The sequence below is a fragment of the Panthera pardus genome, unplaced genomic scaffold (genome assembly GCF_024362965.1).
Source record: "Panthera pardus isolate Hobbes unplaced genomic scaffold, ASM2436296v1 HiC_scaffold_25, whole genome shotgun sequence".
In the NCBI taxonomy this organism is placed as follows: Eukaryota; Metazoa; Chordata; class Mammalia; order Carnivora; family Felidae; genus Panthera; species Panthera pardus.
The window spans coordinates 41748139-41772758 of NW_026526821.1; the positions used below are offsets into that span (position 1 = coordinate 41748139).

General features: G+C 41.3%; 1 protein-coding gene across 11 annotated transcripts in view; it reads right to left on the reverse strand.

Annotated features, from left to right (window-relative positions):
• The window catches only part of KIF16B (kinesin family member 16B), a 288842-nt gene that overhangs the window by 137580 nt on the left and 126642 nt on the right, over positions 1-24620 (reverse strand). For all 11 annotated transcript variants that reach the window (XR_002083782.2, XR_002083783.2, XR_008417797.1 and 8 more), the window contains 3 exons: positions 8067-8186; positions 7135-7186; positions 5330-5467 (listed from right to left, as the gene is read on the reverse strand). Coding sequence is in view for 5 of the 11 variants with exons in the window: in XM_053890449.1 (XP_053746424.1) it covers positions 5330-5467; positions 7135-7186; positions 8067-8186 (310 nt within the window). In the remaining 6 variants the exon portion in view is untranslated. The remainder of the gene's footprint in view (positions 1-5329; positions 5468-7134; positions 7187-8066; positions 8187-24620) is intronic.

A 24620-nucleotide genomic window follows, 5' to 3' on the forward strand; every position in this document is an offset into this window, starting at 1 on the left:
TTTTGTACCATTTCATAGTAAGTATTTGGAAAAAAGAAGAAGAAAAGCCTAAGGTCACTACCAAGAACAGCTAAAGGCCTATGCACTAGATACCCTGGTCAAATTCATGCTTTCTTCTCTAGCAATTGCCTCCTTTCTACAGAATCACACTATTATTCTATAAAGTCATTTGATGCAATCATTCTATGGCATCGTGGGACTGAGGAACGTAAGCTCCAGAGAACACAGCAATTGAAGAGCACACTCAGGTGTGATGCTGCACGTGCCGTGCGTGGCTTCTGGAAGAACTCAGGGAAGAGGAGGAGAAAGGTTTCATGTGCCGGGCTTTAGACAACACACATTCTGTATGTCATCTCATTTAATTCCCACGGCACTAGCAAACGCTTTTCATTTTAGTGATGTTGCCAGATGGAAACACTCCTATAATTTAAGGCAGGGGAAGTACTGTTTATACAATCCCGAAGTAAGGCTGTTAACTGATACAGGTTAAAAAAAAAAAAAAAAAAAAAAAAATTCCCACAATGGTGAAAATCTGCTAAATACAAGTAAATCTCCTATTAGTTGACATTCACAAATCTCTTAAGTGATCTAGATAAGGAAGTGGTAATTACTGCCTGTGCTTTTTAAGGGGACAGCCTAACACATTTCCAAATGAAGTAATTTACTAATGAAAAGAGACATTTAAGGATCAAATATCAGCAATAAACTGGAAACTGATAGTGAAAAGATAGGAAGCTGCTGGTAATGCAGGGTAAACCTGGAATCCTGTCAAATGCAGACTCAATACAGTTAGATGGCTGTGACTTGGGTTAACATCCATCTCTTCTTGACACCTTCACTTAAACTGCTTCATGGGCAAAAGCCAAGTAATTTTTGGAGTATGAATATACTGATATGTTTAATTCTGTTTCCCAATTATTATATTTTAATGAAGTCCATATTCTTTCTCTTTTTCATTTTGGTCTTGTTTTTTGTTTGTTTGTTTGTTTGGTTTTGTTTTTGGTTTTTGTTAAAAGATCAAATCTTACAAATACAGCTGAAAATTCTTTTGTAGCCCTACCTGATAAAAGACTCCCCAGGACTCCCCCTTCCTCTCCAGAGGTTAACACCATTCCAAAGTAGGCATGTGTTAGTCCCATTCACATCTTTTTGCTTTTACTACATAGTTTCATAACCAAAAAGAACACACTGCATATGTTGTGTTTTTAAAACATGTTCCAGTTCTCATTTTAATAATCCTCAAAAACGAAGGTATGTGGAGAAGTCTAACCCTGAATTTCGGAAGGACTGTACACATGGCTTTCCTTGGTCAGATGTTTCAGTCTGAAAGTATGTGCATTTAAAAAAAACGGTATTCTGTTGTTTCGTTCATGTAATGCCTTGAAACACAAAGTCATCTTGCATTTCACTGCCCTAAGACTTGCTAATGACATTTGTTCTTGGTGCACGGTGTTTTAATGCTTTGGAACATGGCATTTTTATGTCGGTAGCTTTATGTCAGTAGCTCAGCAGAGCACCAGAGGAGCTCAAGCCCAAATCATGGCACCATGGTAATAAAAACAAGATACCCCACAGGAAAAAGATAATTCTGACCATTAACCTTAAATGTCAATTAGTACTACTTTCCGAGGACAAGTCAAAAATTTAGTTTCAGTCATCACTAACCTGAATAGGCATATTTTTTAAATGGACTTTCAATTAAGGTAAAAATTTAAGATTAAAAAAAAACTTGATAAAAATACTATATGGGAAATATATTTATTACTTACCTTCAATGCCTCAATTCCCAAGAGAATTAGAGACATAATCATAGCTATATAAGCAGATGGCAGTGGAATAATAAGCAAATTCTTTGAACTAAATAAATAATAATCTTTCTATGGGGGTGGGTGGGCAAAGGGTAGAAGATAACCCCAATACTGAACAGTAAGTTCTAGGCAGTTTCCCTGTTAAACAATATGTGCTCTAAAAGCTCCTTTTACAGTGTATTGTTGGGACCTTAAAACTGATTTTTTTCAGAGAAACACCATTACACATAAAAGTTAACCTCCAAGAGGACCCACAAGAGACTATTTGACCCATAATGGCAGAAGCAGTGATTCTACAATTTCTTTGAAAAAATTAACAGGTATGAATAGCACAAAAACACTCAAATAAGAAGAGAAATTAAAGCATATTAAAACATAACAAGCATTAAAATTGTGTGATACCTGTACAAAAGTAGAAATACAGAGTACACGAACAAAGTGGAAAGCCACAAAATAGATACGTTGCTATGTGTCAGCGTTCATTTTTGGGAAAGTAAATTTCTTCGAAAGAGAGGTGGGTATTTAGCATGCATGAGATAAGGTTATAATAAATGATAAACCAATATGGAAAAAATTAAATTAGGTCTACCCCAGATGTATTAAACGATTAAATATTTCAAAATGAATTCTAAAGTTCTACTCATGCATTAACGATGATATTGGAAACCAGTACAAGCCTCTTATAAAATCCCATAACAATACACAGTCATCAGAGCAAGGTCAACTTCCCCTGACCTGACGGGGATGCAGCCCCTACAGAGATCTCTACTGCGCAAAGGGACCCATCTCCCACCTCTCACCATGACCTGTGCACCAGCCCTGCTGCCCAGAGGAACAGCAGCAGGCCCTCCACCTGAGGTCCTAAGCGTGAACAAACAGGTGTGCTCACAAGCAGGACAGCCACTGAAAAGCCCTATATAGTGACCTCCTGTCTGCTGGCCAATTATGGTAACTTTCTGGGTTCAGGGCAGACAGCCTCTCACCATGACTATTACTCTGCTGTCCAGCAAGAACCAGCTTCTCCAACCCTTACTGCCAGAGTCCTTGTCCTGGTTACAGACAAGCAGAAAATGCTGCTCTGGTAATGATCACTGGGCACTGTATCCTTGGTTTGGGCTAGTCACTGGCTACTGCTGAACTCTGACATTCCCAGCCAGCTCCAAGGTACCCAAATGTTTCCCAAGCTCAACTTACCCTGACACTGAAAAATACTAATAGTACAAAAACAGATGAAGAGATCAATGGATGATGAGTGGATGACTTGGTGGTAGGTTCATGGGTGGGTACTCCATTAGTTGCTTTTAGAATGTCTTCAGTGGATTCTATACCCTTCCTATAAAAGGATGATGGTTCTGGTACCATACCATCCTTCATTTCTGAGATAACTCCTTACAACTGATTTCTGCTCATGACTTCACTAACACCAATGAACTATATGCTTTCCATCTGTCCAATTTCCCCCATGTGTCCAATTCCTATGTCAAACCAGATACATGATAGTATGTAACTACGAAAAACTGTTATCATAAAACTAGGCATAATATACAGAAAAAAAGGGGGGGCTTAAGGTATATCAACTCTTTCCTTTGTTCCTCCTCGCGTGACTCAGTACAAAAGCCATTAGGCGGGACTATGCAAAGCAGGCATCAGCATGGGAATGGGAATAAGTTTCAGTGTCTGCACTAGAAAAGTGAGGGCAGTGGCGTGGTAGTCCAGCATGGGGTGTCAAAGCCTGAACAGGAAGAAGAGGATCCCTGCATGAGGAGGGGGCAGAAGTGATAGGATACTGGTTACATAATGGAAGTCAGGTTTATCACTATCAGAAAAGGGAGCTATTTACAAATACGAAAAAAGGAAAAAACTGGAAAGAATGCTATGGTATTGTGTTGGATTAGAGGTACTGATATGAACTCCTGGTCAGCAATATAGATGCTGAAATGCTGACACACATACAGACATAAATATAGTTGTATGTGTTGTACACACAGAGACACACACTTTCCCTAACTCTTTTGACTAACAGGACCTGGGAACAGCAACACCTCAAGAGCGACGAATACGTCTACAGCTCAGATCTTAGTTTCTAAATCCCATTCTCCACTGAGATGAACCAAGGCTCCTTGGAGAACTGGCTGATTCCAGCAAAGTATAAGAGATAAGCCTAGAACATGTTACTGTGTCAGAAATTAAGGAAGTGCTCATCGATGCTGGGGACAAGATCCAAGGACACAGAAATCGGCTTGGAGCAACTCCCACTCACCAAACCTGGGACAATTTGTGTATCAAAACAAATAATGACAGACAGACCAAGACCTACCAAATAAAATAGCGAGTCATGTGACCCTGTTGATACCTACCGTAAAAATCCAACTAATGTAGAAGGAGGGAGATTGCCACCTGGCATCCATCCGAATAATAATTCAATCAGACACCAGCACCCCCCAACATGGTTCCAAAACCAGTGGGTGAAAGTGTGATAAAGAATGGGTACTTATGATCTCAAAATCCTGCCCAATATCCTTATTAATAAAAAGGAGGAAGAGAGTAGCTTCATAGTAAAGAAGCCTGGCAAGCTCCATTTTAATCAAATGATCAAAGCAAGCATCTCCTCAGTAATGGGATGTGGGAAAAACAGGGCATCATCTCTCGGACAGTCCTGTCAAGAAGACACAATATTAGTGTCATCGCGAGGAAGCAGCGGATAGATGCTACATTTGTGTAAAGGGACATTCTGCAACATATTTGACCTGCCAAAGTCCCAAGAGTCAGAGGAAAGCAAAGGAACTCTTCCAGACTGAAAGAGACAAGACAGGTGGGGCAACTCAATGCAGCACATGATGCCGGATTGAATCCCGGACCCACAGTGGACATTGTTAGGCAAACGACAACTTGAAGGGCGTCTGAGGATCAGGTGGCAGGAATGTACCGAAGTTTGTTTTCTAATCTGGATGCTTATCTTGTAATTACACAGGAAAATGCCATTGTTTAAAGGAAGTAAACACTGAAGTATTCAGGGGTGGTGGGGCATCATGTTGGTGATTTACCTTCAAATGCTTCTAAAACTAAAAAGTTCTTTGTATGAGAATTGTAAATTTTCCATAAAACTGAAATTATTTAAAAAGAAAAAGCTATGATACCAGATCCTGTATGTATGCTACAATCACAACTATTCACAAAAAGAATACAAATATGGTAATAAAGTTACTAACAGCAGGCACTGTGTTAAGATTTTGCATTTGAAAGGTGCTTTTTTAACTTAAAAAAATTCCTTTAAAGTCATATTTCCATAAGAGCAATAATTTTTAAGACAACTATATATATGTTTAATTCAACAAGACAACTGGAATTATAAAGAAGTCCTCCAGCAAAACAGAAAACAGCATAATGAAGCAAACAGTCTGCATATTTCTTATAACTAACGAGCAATTAATTCTAAGATGCACACATTCTCCCATTACCTGGCCAACTTGTTCTCTAGCAACGGCATACACAAAGAACTCTGAAAACCAAAAACCAGATACCTTGATTTAGGTGTGTGGCCTCCATGATCTGAACACCATTCACGGAGCACTGAGACCCGCTCAGGGGTATCAGAGTCACCGTCCCCCCGACGTTTTCAAAGATGCAGTGCTCACTCTCCAAGTCGAGGCCATGAAGAACTAAGTTGGAAAAACAAAAAAGAAAGATAATATCTTCTTTGTTATCGAGTACAGTGAGTCCCAACCTTTACTTATTTTTCCATATTGAATACCCTTCCTTTTCCATGTAAATATTATGAAGTGAACATTTATGTTCATGGAGAAAAGTGAATTTCAGGACTTCATGGCATCAACTGACAGAACGCTGAATGTTACCTCAAAGGGTCTGGATATCACCTGTGTAAGGAAGTAAGTTCTCACATGCTAATTTCTCTCATCTTCAGGGAGAATATAGTTGAGTAACTTGTCTTAATTGAATACCATTGTGTGGCTCAGATGCTGAATAAATTTCCTCCACCAGCCACCCAAAGGTCACTGTAAAACGGAAGCAACAAAAGGGCTCTGTGGGTCAAGGCCCTTCTTATAACCTCTGCACTTATAGACACTGCATTCCAGGAGCAGAAACCAAAGGTGAACTTGGCCTGGCGTGGATCTTGAGAGGCCCAAGGAAGTCTCCAGAAGCTGCACTGGGATGCACACCACCACAGCCTGTGCCAAATCTGAGAGAACATGACCTCCACTGACCTCTCGGAGCATGAGGCCGCTAAAGTACCTATTCTTGTAGGACTACACCGAGTTATTCTTACTTGGGTGAGTGGCCAGGCATGGACATGAACGCCTGTCAAAAAAACCTACACAATTTCAGGCACAGTTCTTGGCCAGCTTCTCAGAAGTACAAATCAAACAGCTCCCACTGTTCTCCACTGAACCATACTACTGAGCTTTTCTGTGCACAGAAAACATGTGTTCTTACCACTCATCATCATTTACAGCAACCCCAAAGGTCAAACACACAATTTAACGATCAGAAGAGGAGGCCTGACACCTAGTTCCACTCAAAAACAGTTGAAGCTGAGGACTTCTGGGAACTGGTTTTCAGCTCTCCCAGTTTCACAGCAAATAGTAAAACACACAGAACTACGCTAGCTTTGGCGTGATGAATAGCTTACACTTGGCAGGAAAGCAAGTCCATTACCAGCAATTCTAAAAACAGCTGAGAAGACAGAATTCTTCCCCTGCCACTCCCCACCTTGTCACACACACACACACACACACACACACACACACACACACACGCACACGCACACCAACCACCACCACTACAGCGGTTGCCCAGGTATGCTTTTAAAGCCTAACAAGACCTCACCCTGCTCCCAGGCTGAATCACTGCTTATCTGTGGGTCTCGGCAAAGACTTTCAGGAAACCCAGAAGTCATACCTCCATATGCGTGTGTGTTGTGCACTCTGGCATCATTGCACAGGTGTCTATATCCTTCCTGTTGAGGGATCTACTACCCTCTATCTGTGTCTGTTGGCACATTTTGATCACTGTCCCATTGTGACGAGAGCAGACTAATTTAAATTACTCTCGAAAGTTGTGACAGAGTATAGAATGTATATACGGTGGGGGTAAGGATGTACAATTCCATTTTATTCGCTAAACTAATTGTTCTGTTCCATTCATTTGAGTTGCACTCAAAGTTATAGAAATGCACATACTGATCGATACTGTATTTGCAAAAGAGGTTTTTTTTATAATCACTTTAGTGTTAGTCATTCGAAAGAAAATTCTTCATTAAATGATTTTTAAAAATCACTGGGAAGAAGAAATTGATAAAGATTCTCACCAATATCCTGTTCTGTTGAAGCATCTTCTCGACCAACATATGTCTGACCTTCCTAGGAAGAAAAGTCAAGTTGAATTTATTAGCAAGAACATGAAGAATGGTCTGTTTCTCCATTTTTCATGTAAACCCAAGCAAGCTGATGGCTGATAGGCTGAGCAATGTTCCAGACAGGCCATAGCCTCAGTGCAATTAGAGTTCACTGAGGCTCTGTAACAATGTCCCATGTTGCCCAGAAAATGCACAGGTCCTGAGGCTTCCTGCTCAACAAGGGTAGGCTCCTATTTTTGGCGTGCATCCATACTCTATCCACGTGGGTAATCCCACTGATGTTCCTGATCCTTTCTGGCAAGTTTCTCCTCTAGGGGCCAGAGGTTCTTCCTATCTAAAGATACAATTTATGGGAGCCTGCAAAGCTCAGATCCAACACTATCCTCATTTTAAGGCATGGATCAGAGAGAGGATACTAAGTCAAGGTTACAGAGGCAACCACTGATACTAATGTGGTAATTCTGTTCTCTTGACACAAATTGCCAGTTTGGGACCAGGCCCAATAATGTAGGCTGGAGACACGCTTTATAATTAACCCCAGGGACTAGAAAATTACATCTAGCAAATCTCAGCTCCAGGTGGTTGTAACTTTATTTCCTTGGTCTGCCTGCCTTTTTGTTCCTTACCTCTCTCTCACTGATTCTCCAAAGTGGCAGGCAAAGTAAATGGATCTTCATTTAGCTTTAGAACTCCATAAACATGGGAACTTTTAATACCACAGAACACCAATGAACCATCGAAAATCCCCAAAGGGCTCAAAGATTTGTAGTGTATTCTCTAATGTAATAGTTGTGTTCACGGATGTAGAGTATTACAGGAAACCCCGCTAGTGTCTAAAGAGGAAACGGAAAACAAAATTATGTTCTACTTAAGCCACTTCTAACCTTCAAGTGATATAAGATGATTCCAGTACTCAGAAGGTCATCATCAATGCCAATCAAATGGGGCAGTTCAGAATCCAAAACAACTCCAATCCCTTCTTTCCTAAGGGCTAGAGTTTGTTCCTGAAATTAGGAGGGAAAGGAAAGGAAAGATTACTTAGAGGAAAGAGAATGAGTAGTATTTTATTTCTCATCAAAACAGCTGCAAGAAAAATGGAAAATCTTCATGCTGGGATCCTGGCATGTGGCAGGTAAAGTGAACTTGAAATATACAAAAAGCTCCATATAAAATGAAGTAAACTTATTGCCTGATGAATACAACCTCTTTGAAACCAAGCTCAGACCTTGCCTTGTTTAGGAAAAGTCCTAGGACCAGCCAACTACAAAGTAATCTTTCTCCCTCTTCAGAACCCTTATTTCACTTAATATCTAGAAGTCTCCCAATCTGTCAGCTCACCTCACCGGTTACTATGGTCAAAACTGTGAATGTTCCCCAAAGCAATCCTTTCCTGTGCATTAGCAACCTCTGTGCCAGATGTACTTGACCCTCTGTCTCCTGAACTAACTTCTAATACCTACCAGGTCATCCCTACGTACATAAAAATCTGCTACACATTCTCCCAACAACGACCACCATGACCACCCCCCTTGGCTCTGCATCTCCTCCAACTACCAACAATTTCTCTGTGTCCCTTTGGAGATAATCTCCTCCAAAGTCTTCCCTACACTAGTGGTTTCTCCAATTCCTCCCCTCCCACTCTCTCCTGCAGGCTTTCATCCTTGGGACCAGAGTACCTATAGTCACTCCCTGATGACCGCATCCTGTCTCTGGACTTCACCTGCAATCTACATGCGATGACTCAAGTCTAATGCTACAGACAGCCCTCTCCCTTGACCCCACACTCATGCATACATACAATCACTTACCTCAGTGTATTCTATTGGGATGCCAAACAGGCAGCTCAAACCTAATACATTAAAAAACCAACTCTTGGGGTGCCTGGGTGGCTCAGTCGCTTGAGCATCTGACTTTGGCTCAGGTAATGATCTCGGGGTTAGTGAATTCGAGTCCTGCATCAGGCTCTCTGCTGTCAGCACGGAGCCTGCTTAGGATCCTCTGTCCCCCTGTCTCTCTGCCCCTCCCTCACTTGTGCCCACCCACTCTCTCTCCCCCCCAAAATAAATAAACATTAAAAGAAAAACCCAACCCTTGATTTCCCCTGCCTCTCAAACCTGCACACCATACCATCCCGGTAAATGCCAACCTTCCTTCTAATTGTTCAGACCAAACGCCAAGGCTATACTTTGCTCCTTTCTTTCTCTAAATCCTACATGCTTAGTGTTGACTCTGCCTTCAAAATATGACCTAATCTGACAACATTGAACCACCTGCACCACATTCCTCCTGAGCCCCAACCACCATCATCTTTCACCGGGCCACCACCACTGGTGCCCCACTGTGTCATGTGCTCTACTCAGCAGCCAGAGGGATGTGAGGGCAGGCTGCTCCCCTGTTCGAATCCTTTCCCTGGCCTCCCGTTTCATAGAGTTGAAAGCCCAAGCCTTTGTAAGGTTCTACAAAGCTCTGCACAATCTCATCCCTTGCTAACCTCCCGTTCTCATCTCCCCCCACCTTGCTCACTCTTGTCTAGGAGTCCAGAGGCTCCTTGCCCTTCCTCAAACTTGCCAGCCCGTCCCCAACTCAGGGCTTTAGGCATCGTTGTTCCTTCTGCTTTTGTGGTGGCTGTTTCTTCTGTCACTGTCTGTCCCTTCCCTTCCCCTAGAAGAGGGCTTCCAGACCCTGGCACTACTGACATTTCAGATCAGATGGCTCTTCATCATGGGAGGATGCCTTGTGCACTGCAGGTGGCTTAGCAGTACCCCTGGCCTCTACCTGTTAGCTATGATGCAATGGGAAGTTACGCAAATAAGAGGGCAAAAAGCTATCAGCAGAAGGGAGGAGGGGAAAGAACAAAAGTAGGGAAGGAATGTGTTTCGTTTTTGTAGAACCAACAGCTCCAGCCAAGGAGAAGCCCCAGTTAGGTGTTTGACCTGACAGTCCCTTGCTAGGTATGTCTCACCTGATATCCCTTTACATAAGCCAGCTTGAGCCAGATTGGAGATGAGGACAGCCTGGGTTTTACAGAAACCCCCGAGTTGTTCTGAAGTTACCTTTAGCTCATTACAATACCAAGATCCGCTCCGATAAGTGCAGTTTTCCACCATTTCAAAGATGGGATGTATGTACTGGCACGCTAACATGTCAGGCATGCACAACTGAACCCAATGCAAACTCCCTGCAAGCCTCCTTGCAAACCTATGCAAACCCCCTGCCCCTGCTCCCTAACACGCTGAATTAAAGTTTCCCGTATTAACCCCATGGGGGGACAGTGCTTTGAGAACTCTCTCCCTATCTCCCTATTGAAAGTTCTTTGTTTTCCTTGGGTGGCATTCAGTTTGGTGCACCCCAAGCAAACCCTTGAATTCAGTTATATACCCACTAGATACCAGTAGTACCCTACCACTTCCACAAGGCTGTGACAACCAAAAAGTCTCCAGATACAAGCAAATATCCTCTGGGGAACTACATCAACTCTAGTTGAGAAGAACTCTCAAATATGTGTGTGTGTGTGTGTGTGTGTGTGTGTGTATAAATATAAATAACTCAGCCTCCAGTACCTCAAGTCTCCACTCAAATGCCACCTTCCCCATCACCCCACACAAAGTAATAAGCACTAACCTCCTTTATCCTGATGTTTCCCTCCTTAGCAATTACCACTACATGATATATTACATATGAGCTTATTACCTGTCCAGACTAGAATATAAGCCAGTGCCTAATTTCATGTCTGACACATTGTAACTGGTTAGTATCGCCAAATGAATGAATGAATGAATGAATGGTCAGGTACACGAAGTTCCGACAAATGCAGGCAGAGCGGCAACAGCGCTGGTCAGGCAACAGACCATGGGTCCCTGTCCTAACATAAGGCCCATCGGTACCAAGACAAAAGAGCTCTAAAATCAGGCTTCTAAACAAATCTGAGATAAATTCCAAAGACCGAAGGTGAAAAGTCCAGCCTTGAGGCTGGGCCATGCTGAGCTCTGACTGAGTCACGTCCGAGAGCACAACGCTGCACTCTGTGATCTTAGGTATAATGTGAGCGACGGGGAAGCAAGCTCTAAGCTACCAACCAGGCACCTGGTAAAGACACTCCTAGCGGGTCTCTTCCCTACCCCACCCCTATAATGCGCACTGTGACCAGGGCACAGTTCTAGATCCCCAAAGCGAGCACTGCCTGAAACATACTCAGTACACCTTACATTTCTGCAATGAATAAATGTATTTCATGTCACTGAAATATTAAAACGATGTCATCCTCTAGGTCAAGGATTCAGAACTTCACAACCTTATAGACAAGGGAGTTACTAAGAGGTTTAGGGGAAGGGTAGCAGGAAGAGAGAAGTTCCCTGGGCCTTCATCTCTGCAGATATATGAGTCTCAAACACACACCCACAGAGCTGCAGTCATGCAAGAGGGTGATGGAATGAAATGCAAAAAAAAAAAAAAAAAACAAAAAACCATAAAAATCACCACTTGAAAGAAAGCAATTTAATTTAACAACCATTAAATAGATACGCAGAGAAAATGACCAATGCATAACTTCGATTCAAGAAAAGGAAATGAAGCGTATCATTGTTCTTCAATTACTCCTCTTATCAGCCAGGCTCCCACTGCAGGGCTCAAAACCTCAGGCTTCCAGGTCGGGGACTTCAGTAATCCTGATTTACTGTACCAAGGCCCTCGCAAATCTTAGTTAAATGAGTACTCTAAATAAACCAGCCTCTACTCCTATCTCTCAGATATTGGTAGAATGTGTTCTTTTCCTCCTGACTGTAGAATTCAAGCAGGAGAGGAAAGTATGTGCTTTAAAAAAAAGAAAAAAAAAAAAGATATATGTTAGAGTGGAGAACTTAATCACACGGTTCTATTTCATAAAACAGTGTCCTCACTGGAAGGTCTGGTGGCTCTGAACTGTGACAGTACCACATATGTGGTTAGGCAGCCGCCTGCCAACGAATGTTCCAGGTCTCTAGGTCCATGTGAAGAGGACAGTGACTGTTCTCAGAAGTACAGAGACATATGTATTTTCTTTCTGCATAAGAGTGGACAATAACCTGAGGAAAAGGCAATATTTTAAATTCTCATAGCTCCCACTCAAACTAGAGAAATTGTTTTGGACTACATCCCAGTTTAGTTTCATATTCCTTTTTTTTTTTTTACACCACTGAAAAATACTTTCTTTTTCCCTTCCTTGAAATAAGTCTCATAGATGTTGAAAATCATTGGAAATTCATAACTTTGGAGCCACTAGGTCAAAAGCATTACCTGTCCCCACCTCCCCCTTCCCATGCACACACACCAGCATGTTCTCACACACACTTCCATACACAATATGGGTAACAGCTGAATTAAGAGACAGTCTTCCAGGACTGGGAGTGGGGGCAGATGAATTTATGATTAATGCTGCTCTAAAGCTCCATGACATTCAAGCTGCATTCACTACACGATATTATAAAAGTGTCACCTCATAAAACTAAAAACGAGGGTTTAAATCATTGCTCAAGTGAAAAAGTAATTTCAGACAAAAATATCTATCACGTATAAAATATTTATTGAGTGGCATCTACTGTTATACATAATTTATGAAACACCTCTTTGATAAGATGGAATATTTAACATAGCAGAATTGGCCATCCCTCCCCCAACTCTAGGAACGCCATGTCCCAAAGAAATGGGAAAATATATAGAGCTGCACGTATTTTGTATTGAAACAAAGCTTCTGGCAACCAATTATTGTATAAAAAGGAAACCATAGCCTGACTAAAAGTGTCAAAACATACCATCAGCTTATTTTAAACATTATGTTCATTACATTTGCAAATAATATGTTCAATATGTTTCTCTGAACCTAAAACATGTGTCCAGTGCCTTTACGCTCACTGTGTCACTTCTGGCACATTCCAGCAGTTCAGGTGAGTTACAGGCAGGGCTGCCCGATTCCAGGGGAGGAGACCACACAAGGGCTTAGTTCATTGGGAGCGCCCCACGTAACCACCATACCTGTTTATAAGACTGAGCGGAGGTCCTACCTCTTTTAATCACAGCCATATCCTCAGCATCTAGTACTTTCTGACAAAAGTCAACAGCTTTCCTCAATGACTAAGTGAAAACCAAAACAAGAACTTAACCAACAACAAAACCAATTTTTCCCTTTTGAGAAGTCTCCTGAGAGCTGGATCTCACTTGGGGAATACTAGGAAAACTGGTGATGTGTCTGTCCCACCTAAATTAAGAGCTGTCTAAGAATAGAAACTGTCTTTCTTCACACTGACTACGTCAGGTGAATATGGCTGCACCGGGCACACAGCAGTCACTCAATAAGTGCTGATTATTCGCCATGGTAGGGAGTAAGTGATTTTAAGTAGATTGTTTTTTGACAGCCAAAAATTAAATGTCAGACTCTTTTTTTGAGCAAATGTAGTCTATGGAGAATTATGTGTTTCACTAGCGGAATTTTGTAGCCTTGCCTCACAGTATAAAGTGCAGTTAACTTCTGCCAACTTGCCTATGACACTTAGCAGAAGACGAAAGGTTCCCCTGGAGCCGGTGCCCGCAGTGTGTGTAAAGAGGGAGGGAGGAAGCCAGGCAGACAGGAAGACTTTTATAAAAAATAGAATTAGCCTCTAGCAAAGCTACTTTTTCATTTAACACACCGCACGTGACTTTATGTGAATTTAACAAAAGGAAAAGAAACTGAAGTATTTGTTGAATTTCAACCAAATGTTCCTTCACTACAAGGGCTATTTCCTAAAATATCCTTCTAAGTTAAAACGTCATGAAGCATATTTAGCGGTCTGACGGTGCTGCCGACGTACATTTTTCATACGTGCTTTGATTTTAACCACTCTTACTCGAGTTTGTACACGTTTGGAAATATCTGCCTCCTGCCCTCACACCTGAATAACCCCTTAGCTGTGTCAGTTTGGGCCACCGTCGGGTCCATACTTCCTTTCCCTCAGAATGATGAACACACGGCTCCATTATCTTCAGAAACTGACTGCTACTCTGAGGAAATAGGAAGCTACACTAACTTTTAGTCCACGGCAGACAATCTGCTTTTCTGCCCAGGGGGGTATGAAGAACTCCTTTATCTCTGAAATCCAATAGCTTAATTAAGATAGATTTCAGTCTTGAACCTTCTGTACTCCAAATTTTCCTGGAATACAAGACTCATCTGCAGACCCAGTTCTTTTGCTTATTTCTTCATTTCACGAAAACTGGCTTGTTTTCTACCGCATTTTGTTTCATTTGCTGACTGTCTACTTCAGGGATGCCAATTATCCTTATATGACATTGTCTTTGTCTTCTTCATATTTTAGCTTCTGATTACTTAATACCTTGAGTATTTCATTTGTGTTCATTGACATTATGAAGCCTTTACTCTTTTAGTAATTTGATTTCAATGGCATCTATTCTTTCCCTTGGTATTTCTAATTTTACGTATTAGTGCTGTACTGGATGTTGTTTTGGACCTCATACTCTTTCTTTAGGTCTGCAATCTCCTGTTTTTTTTTTCTTCCCCCAACCTCATTCTGCTTTTTATTATCATCTTCTTTTGTTTATCGACTTCACATTTCTCACTAACTTTAGTTCCACAGAATGAAACAATTGTAAAGAACTCCCATGCCTTGAGGTATGTTTTCATCGAGATCTGGACCCTTTGTCTTTTGCATGCTAGATTCCTTTTCTTTTCTTTTCTTTTCTTTTCTTTTCTTTTCTTTTCTTTTCTTTTCTTTTCTTTTCTTTCTTTCTTTCTTTTTTTCTTTCTTTCTCTCTCTTTCTTTCTTTCTTTCTTTCTTTCTTTCTTTCTTTCTTTCTTTCTGTCCATCTGTCCACCCATCCCTTATTATAACTATGTTTCTAGAATTACCCTAGTTTGATCTCTCATCTCGTATATGTGCTCAGGTGTGTATGCTTAGGAATCCAGAGATTCTGTAGGCTCTAACACACAACGGGCAACTCCTTGACCCCTGTCCTGCTGTTCCTGTGATCTTGTCAAGTTCAAAGACTGAGTAGCCTGCATTCTATCACTTTTCCCTAGCCAGATGGAATGACGAGAGCCACGTTTCAAACAAAGCACCCTAGAGGCTCTAGGGTGAATTTGAATTCCAGGGCTCTGCCCTCTCTTAGCAAAGGTCATGAAATATCCTCTACTGTGCTCCTTCCTCCTGCTTGAGATCCCACTCCTGTGGGGAAGCCTGCTCCCAGGTCTCTCACCATTTCACCAGGCCTTTACTTACAAAGAGAATCAGCTCCGCATTTCACTTCCTCCCAGTTACCACCACCAGCTACTTCTATGGCTCCTCAAATAAGAACAGGGAAATCAGTTTGGATCTCCCCAGACTGGAGGGCCCCGGGAAGGGTTTTTAGAACCCTCACTGATTTAGGGGCACCTGGGTGGCTCAGTCAGTTAAGTGTCCGACTTCGGCTCAGGTCCTGATAACACGGTTCGTGGGTTCAAGCCCTGCATCGGGCTCTGTGCTGACAGCTCAGAGCCTGGAGCCTACTTCAGATTCTGTACCTCCCTCTCTCTCTCTCTCTCCCCCTCCACTGCTTGTGCTCTGTCTCTCTCAAATATAATAAACATTAAAAAATATATATTTTTTTAAATTCCTTAAGAACCCTCACTGATTCAGCTTCCGATGTGCAGGCTTAGGAACAACCTTCCCTCTTCCTCAGGGCTGGCTTGTGACTTTGTCATCTGCTCCCTATTAGTGAGTTCACGGTGGTTTTTCTGCTGCAGCATGGGATGCTTGCTTTGCTTTTTATTATTTCCTCCCATCTTTGAAACTGTGATGTCATCTCCAAATGCCTCTTTAAAGAGTAGGATTTCAGCAGGTTACAAAAAGGAAGAAAATAAGGGATACTCCAGGTTTGGGGGACTCCTTGAGTAAAGACAGGGCAACGGCAAACATGGGTATATCCACAAGAGACCCCTGGAAATTCACTTTACCTGCTAAACCTGGAAAAAAATGGACTGGAAAGCCAGGTAGATGGATCATTATTTGATTCAGAAAACAGGAAGCCATTGAGAATTTTGAAAACAGGAACGGGTTGATACTTTAGAAGATGAATCTGGCAAGGATGTGCAGGAAGAATGGGAACAGAGGAAAAAGAAAAGCGGGATTATAAAGGACACTGCAGAGGTAGATGCACTCTGTGACAATCAGTTTAGGCGGACTGACCTTAAGACATCCTTCTCAACTATTTTACATATTCTTCTTAATGAGAAATAAGGAAAACTGGAGAGCTTGCAAGAGTTGCAAATATCTGATAAATATCCAAAAGATTTTTATTGCCAGGAAAAAAAAAAAAAAAAAAACAACAATCCTGACATTTACTAGTAATACTTTGCAGACAGCTCAGCAAGTGGATACTGGTGACTTGTTAAAATCACTCACCAACTTGACTAGCAAGTGTTCTCAAGTAATTTACACGTTTCTCATATAATACAAAATGATAAACGGTCACTGGCAACACTAACTAGCTCTGAAATCCTGAAAGTACACCACAAGCTGACATTCAGCCAAAAGCTACTATTTCTTGTATGTTCTTCCACACACAGAAAGAAATCTAACAGAGAAAGGAAACAGTTGCCAAGATTACCAGGAAATCAATGAAGCTGTACATGTGAACCGCCAACTATCATCCTGTCTTCTTTCACTCTTTGTTCATGCAGCCTGAGTATGATGAAATGAGGTAAGAATCTCCTTCACATTCCTCCAGGAAATAACTTTATTTTTGCTGTGTTCCCAGAAGAGAATGTGAGAGAGAAGTGAATAAAAATAATACTGGGTGGCTAACAGCATGTTCTATGACCCTACAAGTCTATTGGTAATATGTAATCCTTCTTATGAGAGCTCTATTTAATTATGCTCTCTGAATCATAATCTGATTTACACACACACACACACACACACACACACACACACACACAGAGGAAAGAATAGTCTGTGGAAGTTAATAAGGAAATGGAAGTCTACCATAACTGAAAAGGTCTAGCAGATACCACAGACCTAGAATCAAGGGAGGACTGGCGATCAGCCTTAATGAGAATGAGGCTCCAGCAAGGAGGAGGTTTAGGTGGGAAGGCAGAATTAGCAATCCATGGCTTGAAAACACACACAAAAAAAGGAAGAATCAAGTGGATCAACCTAGATGCCACCCTTGATGCTTCTCTTTGCCTCAGCTCCCCTAGCCAGACCATCAGTAGGTCCATCAGCTCTACCTACACAACAAAGTCTGAATCATCCACAACTTTCTGTCTCCACTGCTACTGAGCTGATCTGGCTACCACCATATCCTACCTGGAGTCTCTGACATCCCCCAGTTGGTCCTTCTGCTTCCTCTCTTGCCACCCTACAATCCATTCTGCATATGAGCCAGAGCCACCTTTTCTAAACATCAAAAGGTCACGCATAGAACCCTATGGTGGTTTCCCATGCATTTAGAATAAAATGACCCCCACATCTCATTTCATCTGGCCCCTGTGCACCTCTCCAACCTCGCCTCCCTCCTCTCTCCACTTGACTCACAATGCTCCAGCCATAATGCCTCCTCATTCCCACTGCAGGGCCTTTGCACATGCTATTCTTTCTGCCTCGGACATTCTCTCCCGACTTTGTTGCTTATCCCTTCTTGTCAATAAGCTCTTACCACACATGCTGCCTGCTCTCTCAAAATCAAAGATAGCAGTGAGTAAATGGAGAAAGTCCCTGCTCAGATAAAGTTTATGCCCTGCTAGATCCCATTCCCCTACTCCCGGGCACATATTCTACCACTCCACTGGGCTTAATATTTTCAGAGCACTCAAGGCTACCAAAATTACATTTACTGTGTGTCTTCCCCTCCAGAAAGCAAATGGTGGATCCAGGACAACAAGCTAGGCCCAGAGAAAGAGAATTCAGGATGGGATCAGTGAGAGCCAAAATATTTAACAGTATCGTGATCTCTGATCCCAAGCCTGAGACTGTTTCTGATCAGTCCTGTTTTTATGCTCCTTGCTAGGCAAAAGCAGCTCTTGAACCTCAAAAGAATACTTAAAATGGCCGGAATAAGTCAAGCTTATAAGGGAATCTTGCTTAAATGTGAAGGTTTGATCCTAAAAGACTATCATCATAAATTATTTAAGAAGTATCCAACACATCTCTACCTAGCATCATGATGCTGATATCAGATTGGCACCTATTACATCATGAAAGTTAGGGTAGAAATGTAAAAACCTTGTTTTTCACATGACTTTGAAACAATCCGCATTAAAGTACCTGTGGTCAAAAGAAACACCTTTAGAACAGACGGTGAACAGTTCCAGACTCACCAGGGCAGAAACAGGAAGAGAAGAATCTGGCCACCACCTACTCCATGGTGCTAACAAATCTAAATTTCCTAGGATTATTGGCAGTCAGCCCCTAACACTAAATAGAATTAATATTGTGCTTTTAATGAACAGAAACTCTTGGGGCAGTTCAATTTCCACTACACTTCCCGTTACAGAAAACATTCTTTATTTTAAACACCAACAGCTAACTCTTGGCAGGCAGTTCAGAGACGGTGCTGTGTAGATCTTTCTGATGAAGCAGTCCTCTGCTGGCTGAGCAAATCACCCAGATGTTGGTATTTAAATTATGCAAAATGCATAATACCAATTAAAGAAATTACGTGTGAAAATATGCAAGAGCAAATTTCCCCACATTAATATTTAACTAGGCTTTTTAAGTAGAGCAGGATCTTGTGATCAGAAGTACATTAGTATATTTGAAGTATATTTGAATGGAAGCCTAAAATACTCAGAAGGGCTCACCAGAAGGTACTACAAGGGCATTTCTATAAAATACAAATTTGAACACAGGTAAGAAAGCTAAGTGAAAGGGTCACTTTAAGTGGCACATTGTAACCTGGAAAACTTCACTCTGACATCTGCCTCACGCTTTGGTCATGTAAAGCTGGTTTACTCTTGTTTTCTTGTCACACTCATATCCACCTTCCAGCCTTTGCTGGAATGTCTGCTTGGAATAGCCTTGCAGTCCCTTCCTCTATCTGAATCTTACCCCATCTTTCCCCTTACTGTGGGAAACATTTAGAGCCTACTCAGATCCACAGAGGACACGCCCCCTGTACTGACCACAGTTAAGCAGCCTAACCACTCAGATCTCAGTCGAATACATACTACTGACATTAACATCTATGTGTAGTTGTTTGTCCTGTTAGACCAGCAGATCACCCAAGGAGTTTTTAAAAAGTATCATGCCTGAGCCCTGTTCTGTCCCTTAACTGAGTATCTCAGGGGCAGGGCCCAAGCATGGTATTTTTTTTTTTAAGTTTTTTTTTCTTCCTTCCTTCCTTCCTTCCTTCCTTCCTTCCTTCCTTCCTTCCTTCCTTCCTTCCTTCCTTTCTTAGAGAGAGGAGAGGAGAGGAGAGGAGAGGAGAGGAGAGGAGAGGAGAGGAGAGGAGAGGAGAGGAGAGGAGAGGAGAGGAGAGGAGAGAAAGGCAGAGACAGGGAGACAGAGAATCCCAAGCAGGCTCTGCACTGCCAGCACAGAGCCTGATATGGGGCTCAATCTCATGAACCATGAGATCATGACGTGAGCCAAAATCAAGTGTCAGACGCTTAACCAACTGAGCCACCCAGGTGCCGCATGAGTTGTTTTTTTTTTAAGCTCCCAGGTATTTCACATCCAGGATTGTGCCATAATTTTCTATATCCCCCCATATGACTGACACCTCTGTTTTGGGCTCACTTGGAGGATATACCATGTTAGTATATTACTAGTTTATCAACTTGCAATCCCCTCATCCTCCAGTTAGCTGCTTCTGCAACCCATTCAACTAATATTTAATGAACTGCTACTTGCCAGATGCTAGTATATGCTGGGGATGATGGAGTGAATAAAAGACACCCTCTTATCTATTATCTATATCTCCATTTTGTTGTCTCCAATCTGGATCTGTGTCAATGTTATATGTAATGACATATCTCTTATGTAAACATACCTATGGCTACATCTGTGTATCAAACTACATCTGTGTTAATCTTTAAATAGATTTATCTGTATCTACTCATCAGGATTACAGATGGTAGCTATTATCATTAACATCCATATCTTTGCTTAGCATAAATAATTAGCATTACCAGAAAAAAAAAAAAACCTGAAATTCACAACTAGCATGTCTGTCTCACCAAAAAAATGTCAAGGTCTTGGTACATGGACAGTTATTCCAAACAATATTTTATCCGACAAAAGTCTTGCCCATGAGGAATCTGCACAGACTTTCAGAGTTGTAGCAAAATTCAACTCCACTGGGTCAAGCTGGATGCTGATGGGCTAGGAGCGTGTAGTCACGCATTCCACATCCTTCCTCCTGAATTCCATTTAATAACACGGCATCACATGCCAGCAAATAACGTGCAGGCCACAGAAAAACTGATGTGCCTCCGTATCAATGTCATGAGTAACAAAGGTTGCTTTCTTCCTTAGGCAATGTACAGTAGTCCCCCCTTTATCCACAGGAAACATTCCAACACCCCCAGTGGATGCCTGAAGCCACAGATAGTACCAAACCCAATGTATACTGGTTTTTTTTCCTATATATATGTACCTATGATAAAGTTTAATTTATAAAAAATAGGCATGGTAAGAGTTAACAGCAATAGTTCCAAAACAGAACAATTACGTAAGAACATACTGTAGTAAAAGTTATGTGAATGTGCTCTTTCTCTCTCAAAACATCTCATTGTACTGCACTCCTACTTCTCCTTGTGATGATGCAAGATGATAGAATGCCTCCGTGATGAGAAGATGTGAGCGAGGTGAATGACGCAGGTGCTGTGATACAGCGGTAGGCTACTGCTGACATTCTGACAATCCGTCGAGAGGAGGGTCATCTGCTTCCGGACCACACTTGATGGGGGTAACAGAAACCGCGGAAAGTGAAACTGAGGAAAAGGGGGGACTACTGTAATAAATTAACTGGACATCGTTTCTTCAAGGGATCGGTATCAGCAGACCCACTTCACAAAGGCAAAAGCTAGAGGCACATGGTGGCTCCTCTCGGACCCAGCACACAGTTATCCCGCAGACTCAGTAGTCTGGAATGGTCCAGAGCCAGGAAGGAAAACACGGCTCTGTGCAGGCACCCACCAATGTCATGGAGGAAGGGCCCATCAAGAGCTTCATGGCTGAATTTCAGAACACCTCTGTTAAGCATTTGCTCCTACCAAGCTCCATCCGGGTTTAGAGATAAGAGAACTGAACCTTCAGGAGACTGACTGCATCGTTTGCTGAAACCACATAACTAAACTCAGAACAGAGATTCGCTAACACTGTCACACCTCTTTGTGCAGTCCTCCAAAGCCCACACAGAAAACCTCATGCCTTCCTATGTTTTACACCTGCACTTGTGACTGTCCACTTCTGCACTGCTGGGCATTTAAATAATCTCAGTTATGTGTCCCACGAAAGATGCTTCACATCTCAACAGGCTCGGACATATCACTATATACTGGCCACGTTTAAGACAAAATAAAGCTTTACATCACAACACAAAAAGCTAAACTAGTCTCAGCTGACTTAATATGGAAAAGCATGTGGCATACATTAGAAAAATATATGTATCACAGTGTGATTCATGCTAATGATAATCAGAAAAAACTGCATTAGATTACATAGAAAATGATCTCGATTTCTGTTTAAAATGTGTGGGTCTCTGTATATGTATGATTCATGTGTGTGTTTGTACATGTCTGTTAGTCATCTTGAGCTGCCGTAACAAATGCAACAGAATGAGTGGCTTAAACAACATAAATTTATTGTTCAAGGTTCTAGAGGCTGAGAAGTCCAAGATCAAGGTCCTAGCAAAGCAGGTTTTGTTCCAGAGCCTCCACTCGTGGCTTGCAGGAGCCACCACCCCACCTTGTACTCACATGGCCTTTCTTTTGAGCATGCAAGCAATGGTGGAGAGACAGATTTCTCTTCCTTCCTCTTATGGTAAGGCCACCAGTCCTACTGGATTAGGACCCCAACCTTATGACCTCATTTAATTACTCTTAATTACTTAATTACTGTCTAAAGGCTCTATATCCAAATACAGTTGCACTGGGGATTAGGGCTTCAACAAATGGATTTTGGAAGGGACCAATTCCATCTATAGCAAGGGTGTGTGTGTGTGTGTGTGTGTGTGTGTGTGTGTGTGTGTGTATGTGTGTATGTGTGTGTGTGTGTGTGTGTGTGTGTGTGTCTCATGTTATGTACCTATTTGGAATACATAATAAATATAATAAATAAATATGAGAAAGAGAGAAAAGACAAGGAGAGACTGAACTTGACCTGCATCTCATGCAATACTACAAAATAAAAACAAATTATCTCTGGATATTTTTTTCTTTATACTTTTTTCATTCCCAATTTTTTTAAATGTTTGAGAGAGAAAGAAAAATCACACTTGCAAGCAGGGGAGGTGCAGACAGAGAGAGGGAGACAGAGGATCCGAAGAGGGCTCCATGCGAAGAACAGAGAGCCCATTGCAGGGATCGAACTCACGAACCGTGAGATCAAGACCTGAGCTAAACTCGGATACCAAAGTTGGATGACTAACCGACTGAGCACTCGGGTGTCCCCAAATTTTCTATAATAAACACACCTGAGGAGCCCCTGGGTGGTTCAGTCGGTTGAGCATCAGACTTCGGCTCAAGTCATAATCTCGCAGTTTGTGAGTTTGAGCCCTGCGTCGGGCTCTGTGCTGACAGCTCAGAGCCTGGGCCTGTTTCAGATTCTGTGTCTCCCTCTCTCTCTGACCCTCCCCCGTTCATGCTCTGTCTCTCTCTGTCTCAAAAAATAAATAAACGTTAAAAAAAATTTTTTTTTAAATAAACACACTTGAAACCAAAATAATACAATACATGTAATAATCTTTTCCAATAAAGGGACATATTTTCATGTAAAACTTTTAAACTTATTGTATTTCAATTTATTTTATTTAAAATATATTTTACTTAATCTTAAGTATATCTCCAAGGCTATTATCTTATTGTATTTTTATCGCATGTTGTATAATGTTCTGAAGATGGAACTCTGAATGACAAAACAAAATTTCACCCTCCAAAAATGAAAGCCAAGAGACCATTCCTCCAAAAGCCTTCCACAAGGAAAAACTGCCCGCAGCTAACGTCATACTCAATGGTGAAAACGTGAAAGTTTTTCCTCTAAGATCAGGAACAAGGAAAGGACACCCACTCTTGCCACTTTTATTCAACATAGTATTGGAGGCCATAACCAGAGAAATTAGACAAGAAAAGAAATAAAGGTGTCCAAATTGAAAAGGAAAAAGTAAAACTGTCTCACAAATGACACGATACTATATAGAGACAACCACAAGGACTCCATCAAAACACTATTAGAATAAACAAATTCAGTAAAGCTGCAGGATACAAAACTCATACACAAAAATCAGCTGCATGTCCATACACTAATAATGACCAGAAAGAGAAATTAAGAAAACAATTCTACTTACAATTATATCAAAAAAGAATAAAATACCTAGGAATAAATTTAACCAAGGAGGTGAAAGACCTGCACGTTGAAAATTAAGACACTGATGAAAGAAACTGAGGATGACACAAACAAATGGGAAGATATTCCACGCTCATGGACTGGAAGAATTAATATTGTTAAAATGTCCATTATACCCAAAGTGACCTACAAATTCAACACAATTCCTATGAAAATCCAATGCATTTTTCATAGAAATAAGACAAACAATCCTAAAATTTGCATAGGACCACAAAAGACCCCAAGAAGCATAAGCAATCTTGAGAAATAACAAAGCTAGAGGCATTGTACTTCTTAATATCAAACCATATTACAAAGCCATAGTAAACAAAACAGTACGGTTATTTGCATAAAAGCAAACACATAAGTCAATAGAATAGAAGAGAGAGGCCAGAAATAAACCCACCTGGACAAGAATATACAATGGGGAGAAGCATAGTCTGTTTAACAAATGGTGCTGGGAAAATTGGACAGCCCCATGCAGAAGAATGAAACTGGACCACTATCATACACCATACACAAAAATCAACCTTAAAATGGATTAAAGGATTGTATATAAAACCTGAAACCATAAAACTCCTAGAAGAAAACATAGGGAGTAATGTTTTGGCAATGATTTTTTTTTTTTTTTTTTTGATTTGACACCAAAAGCTAAGAAAACAAAAGCCAGACAAACAAAAAAGTGGGACCACATGAATCTCAAAAGGTTTCTGGCACAATAAAAGAGACGATCAACAAAATGAAAAGGCAACCTATAGAATGGGAGAAAATGTTGCAAACCTTATAAGGGGTTAATAACCAACATATATAAAGAACTTGATAACAACCCATAACAACAACAGCAACAACAAAAATATGAATAAAAAAATGGACAGAAAAACGAAGTAA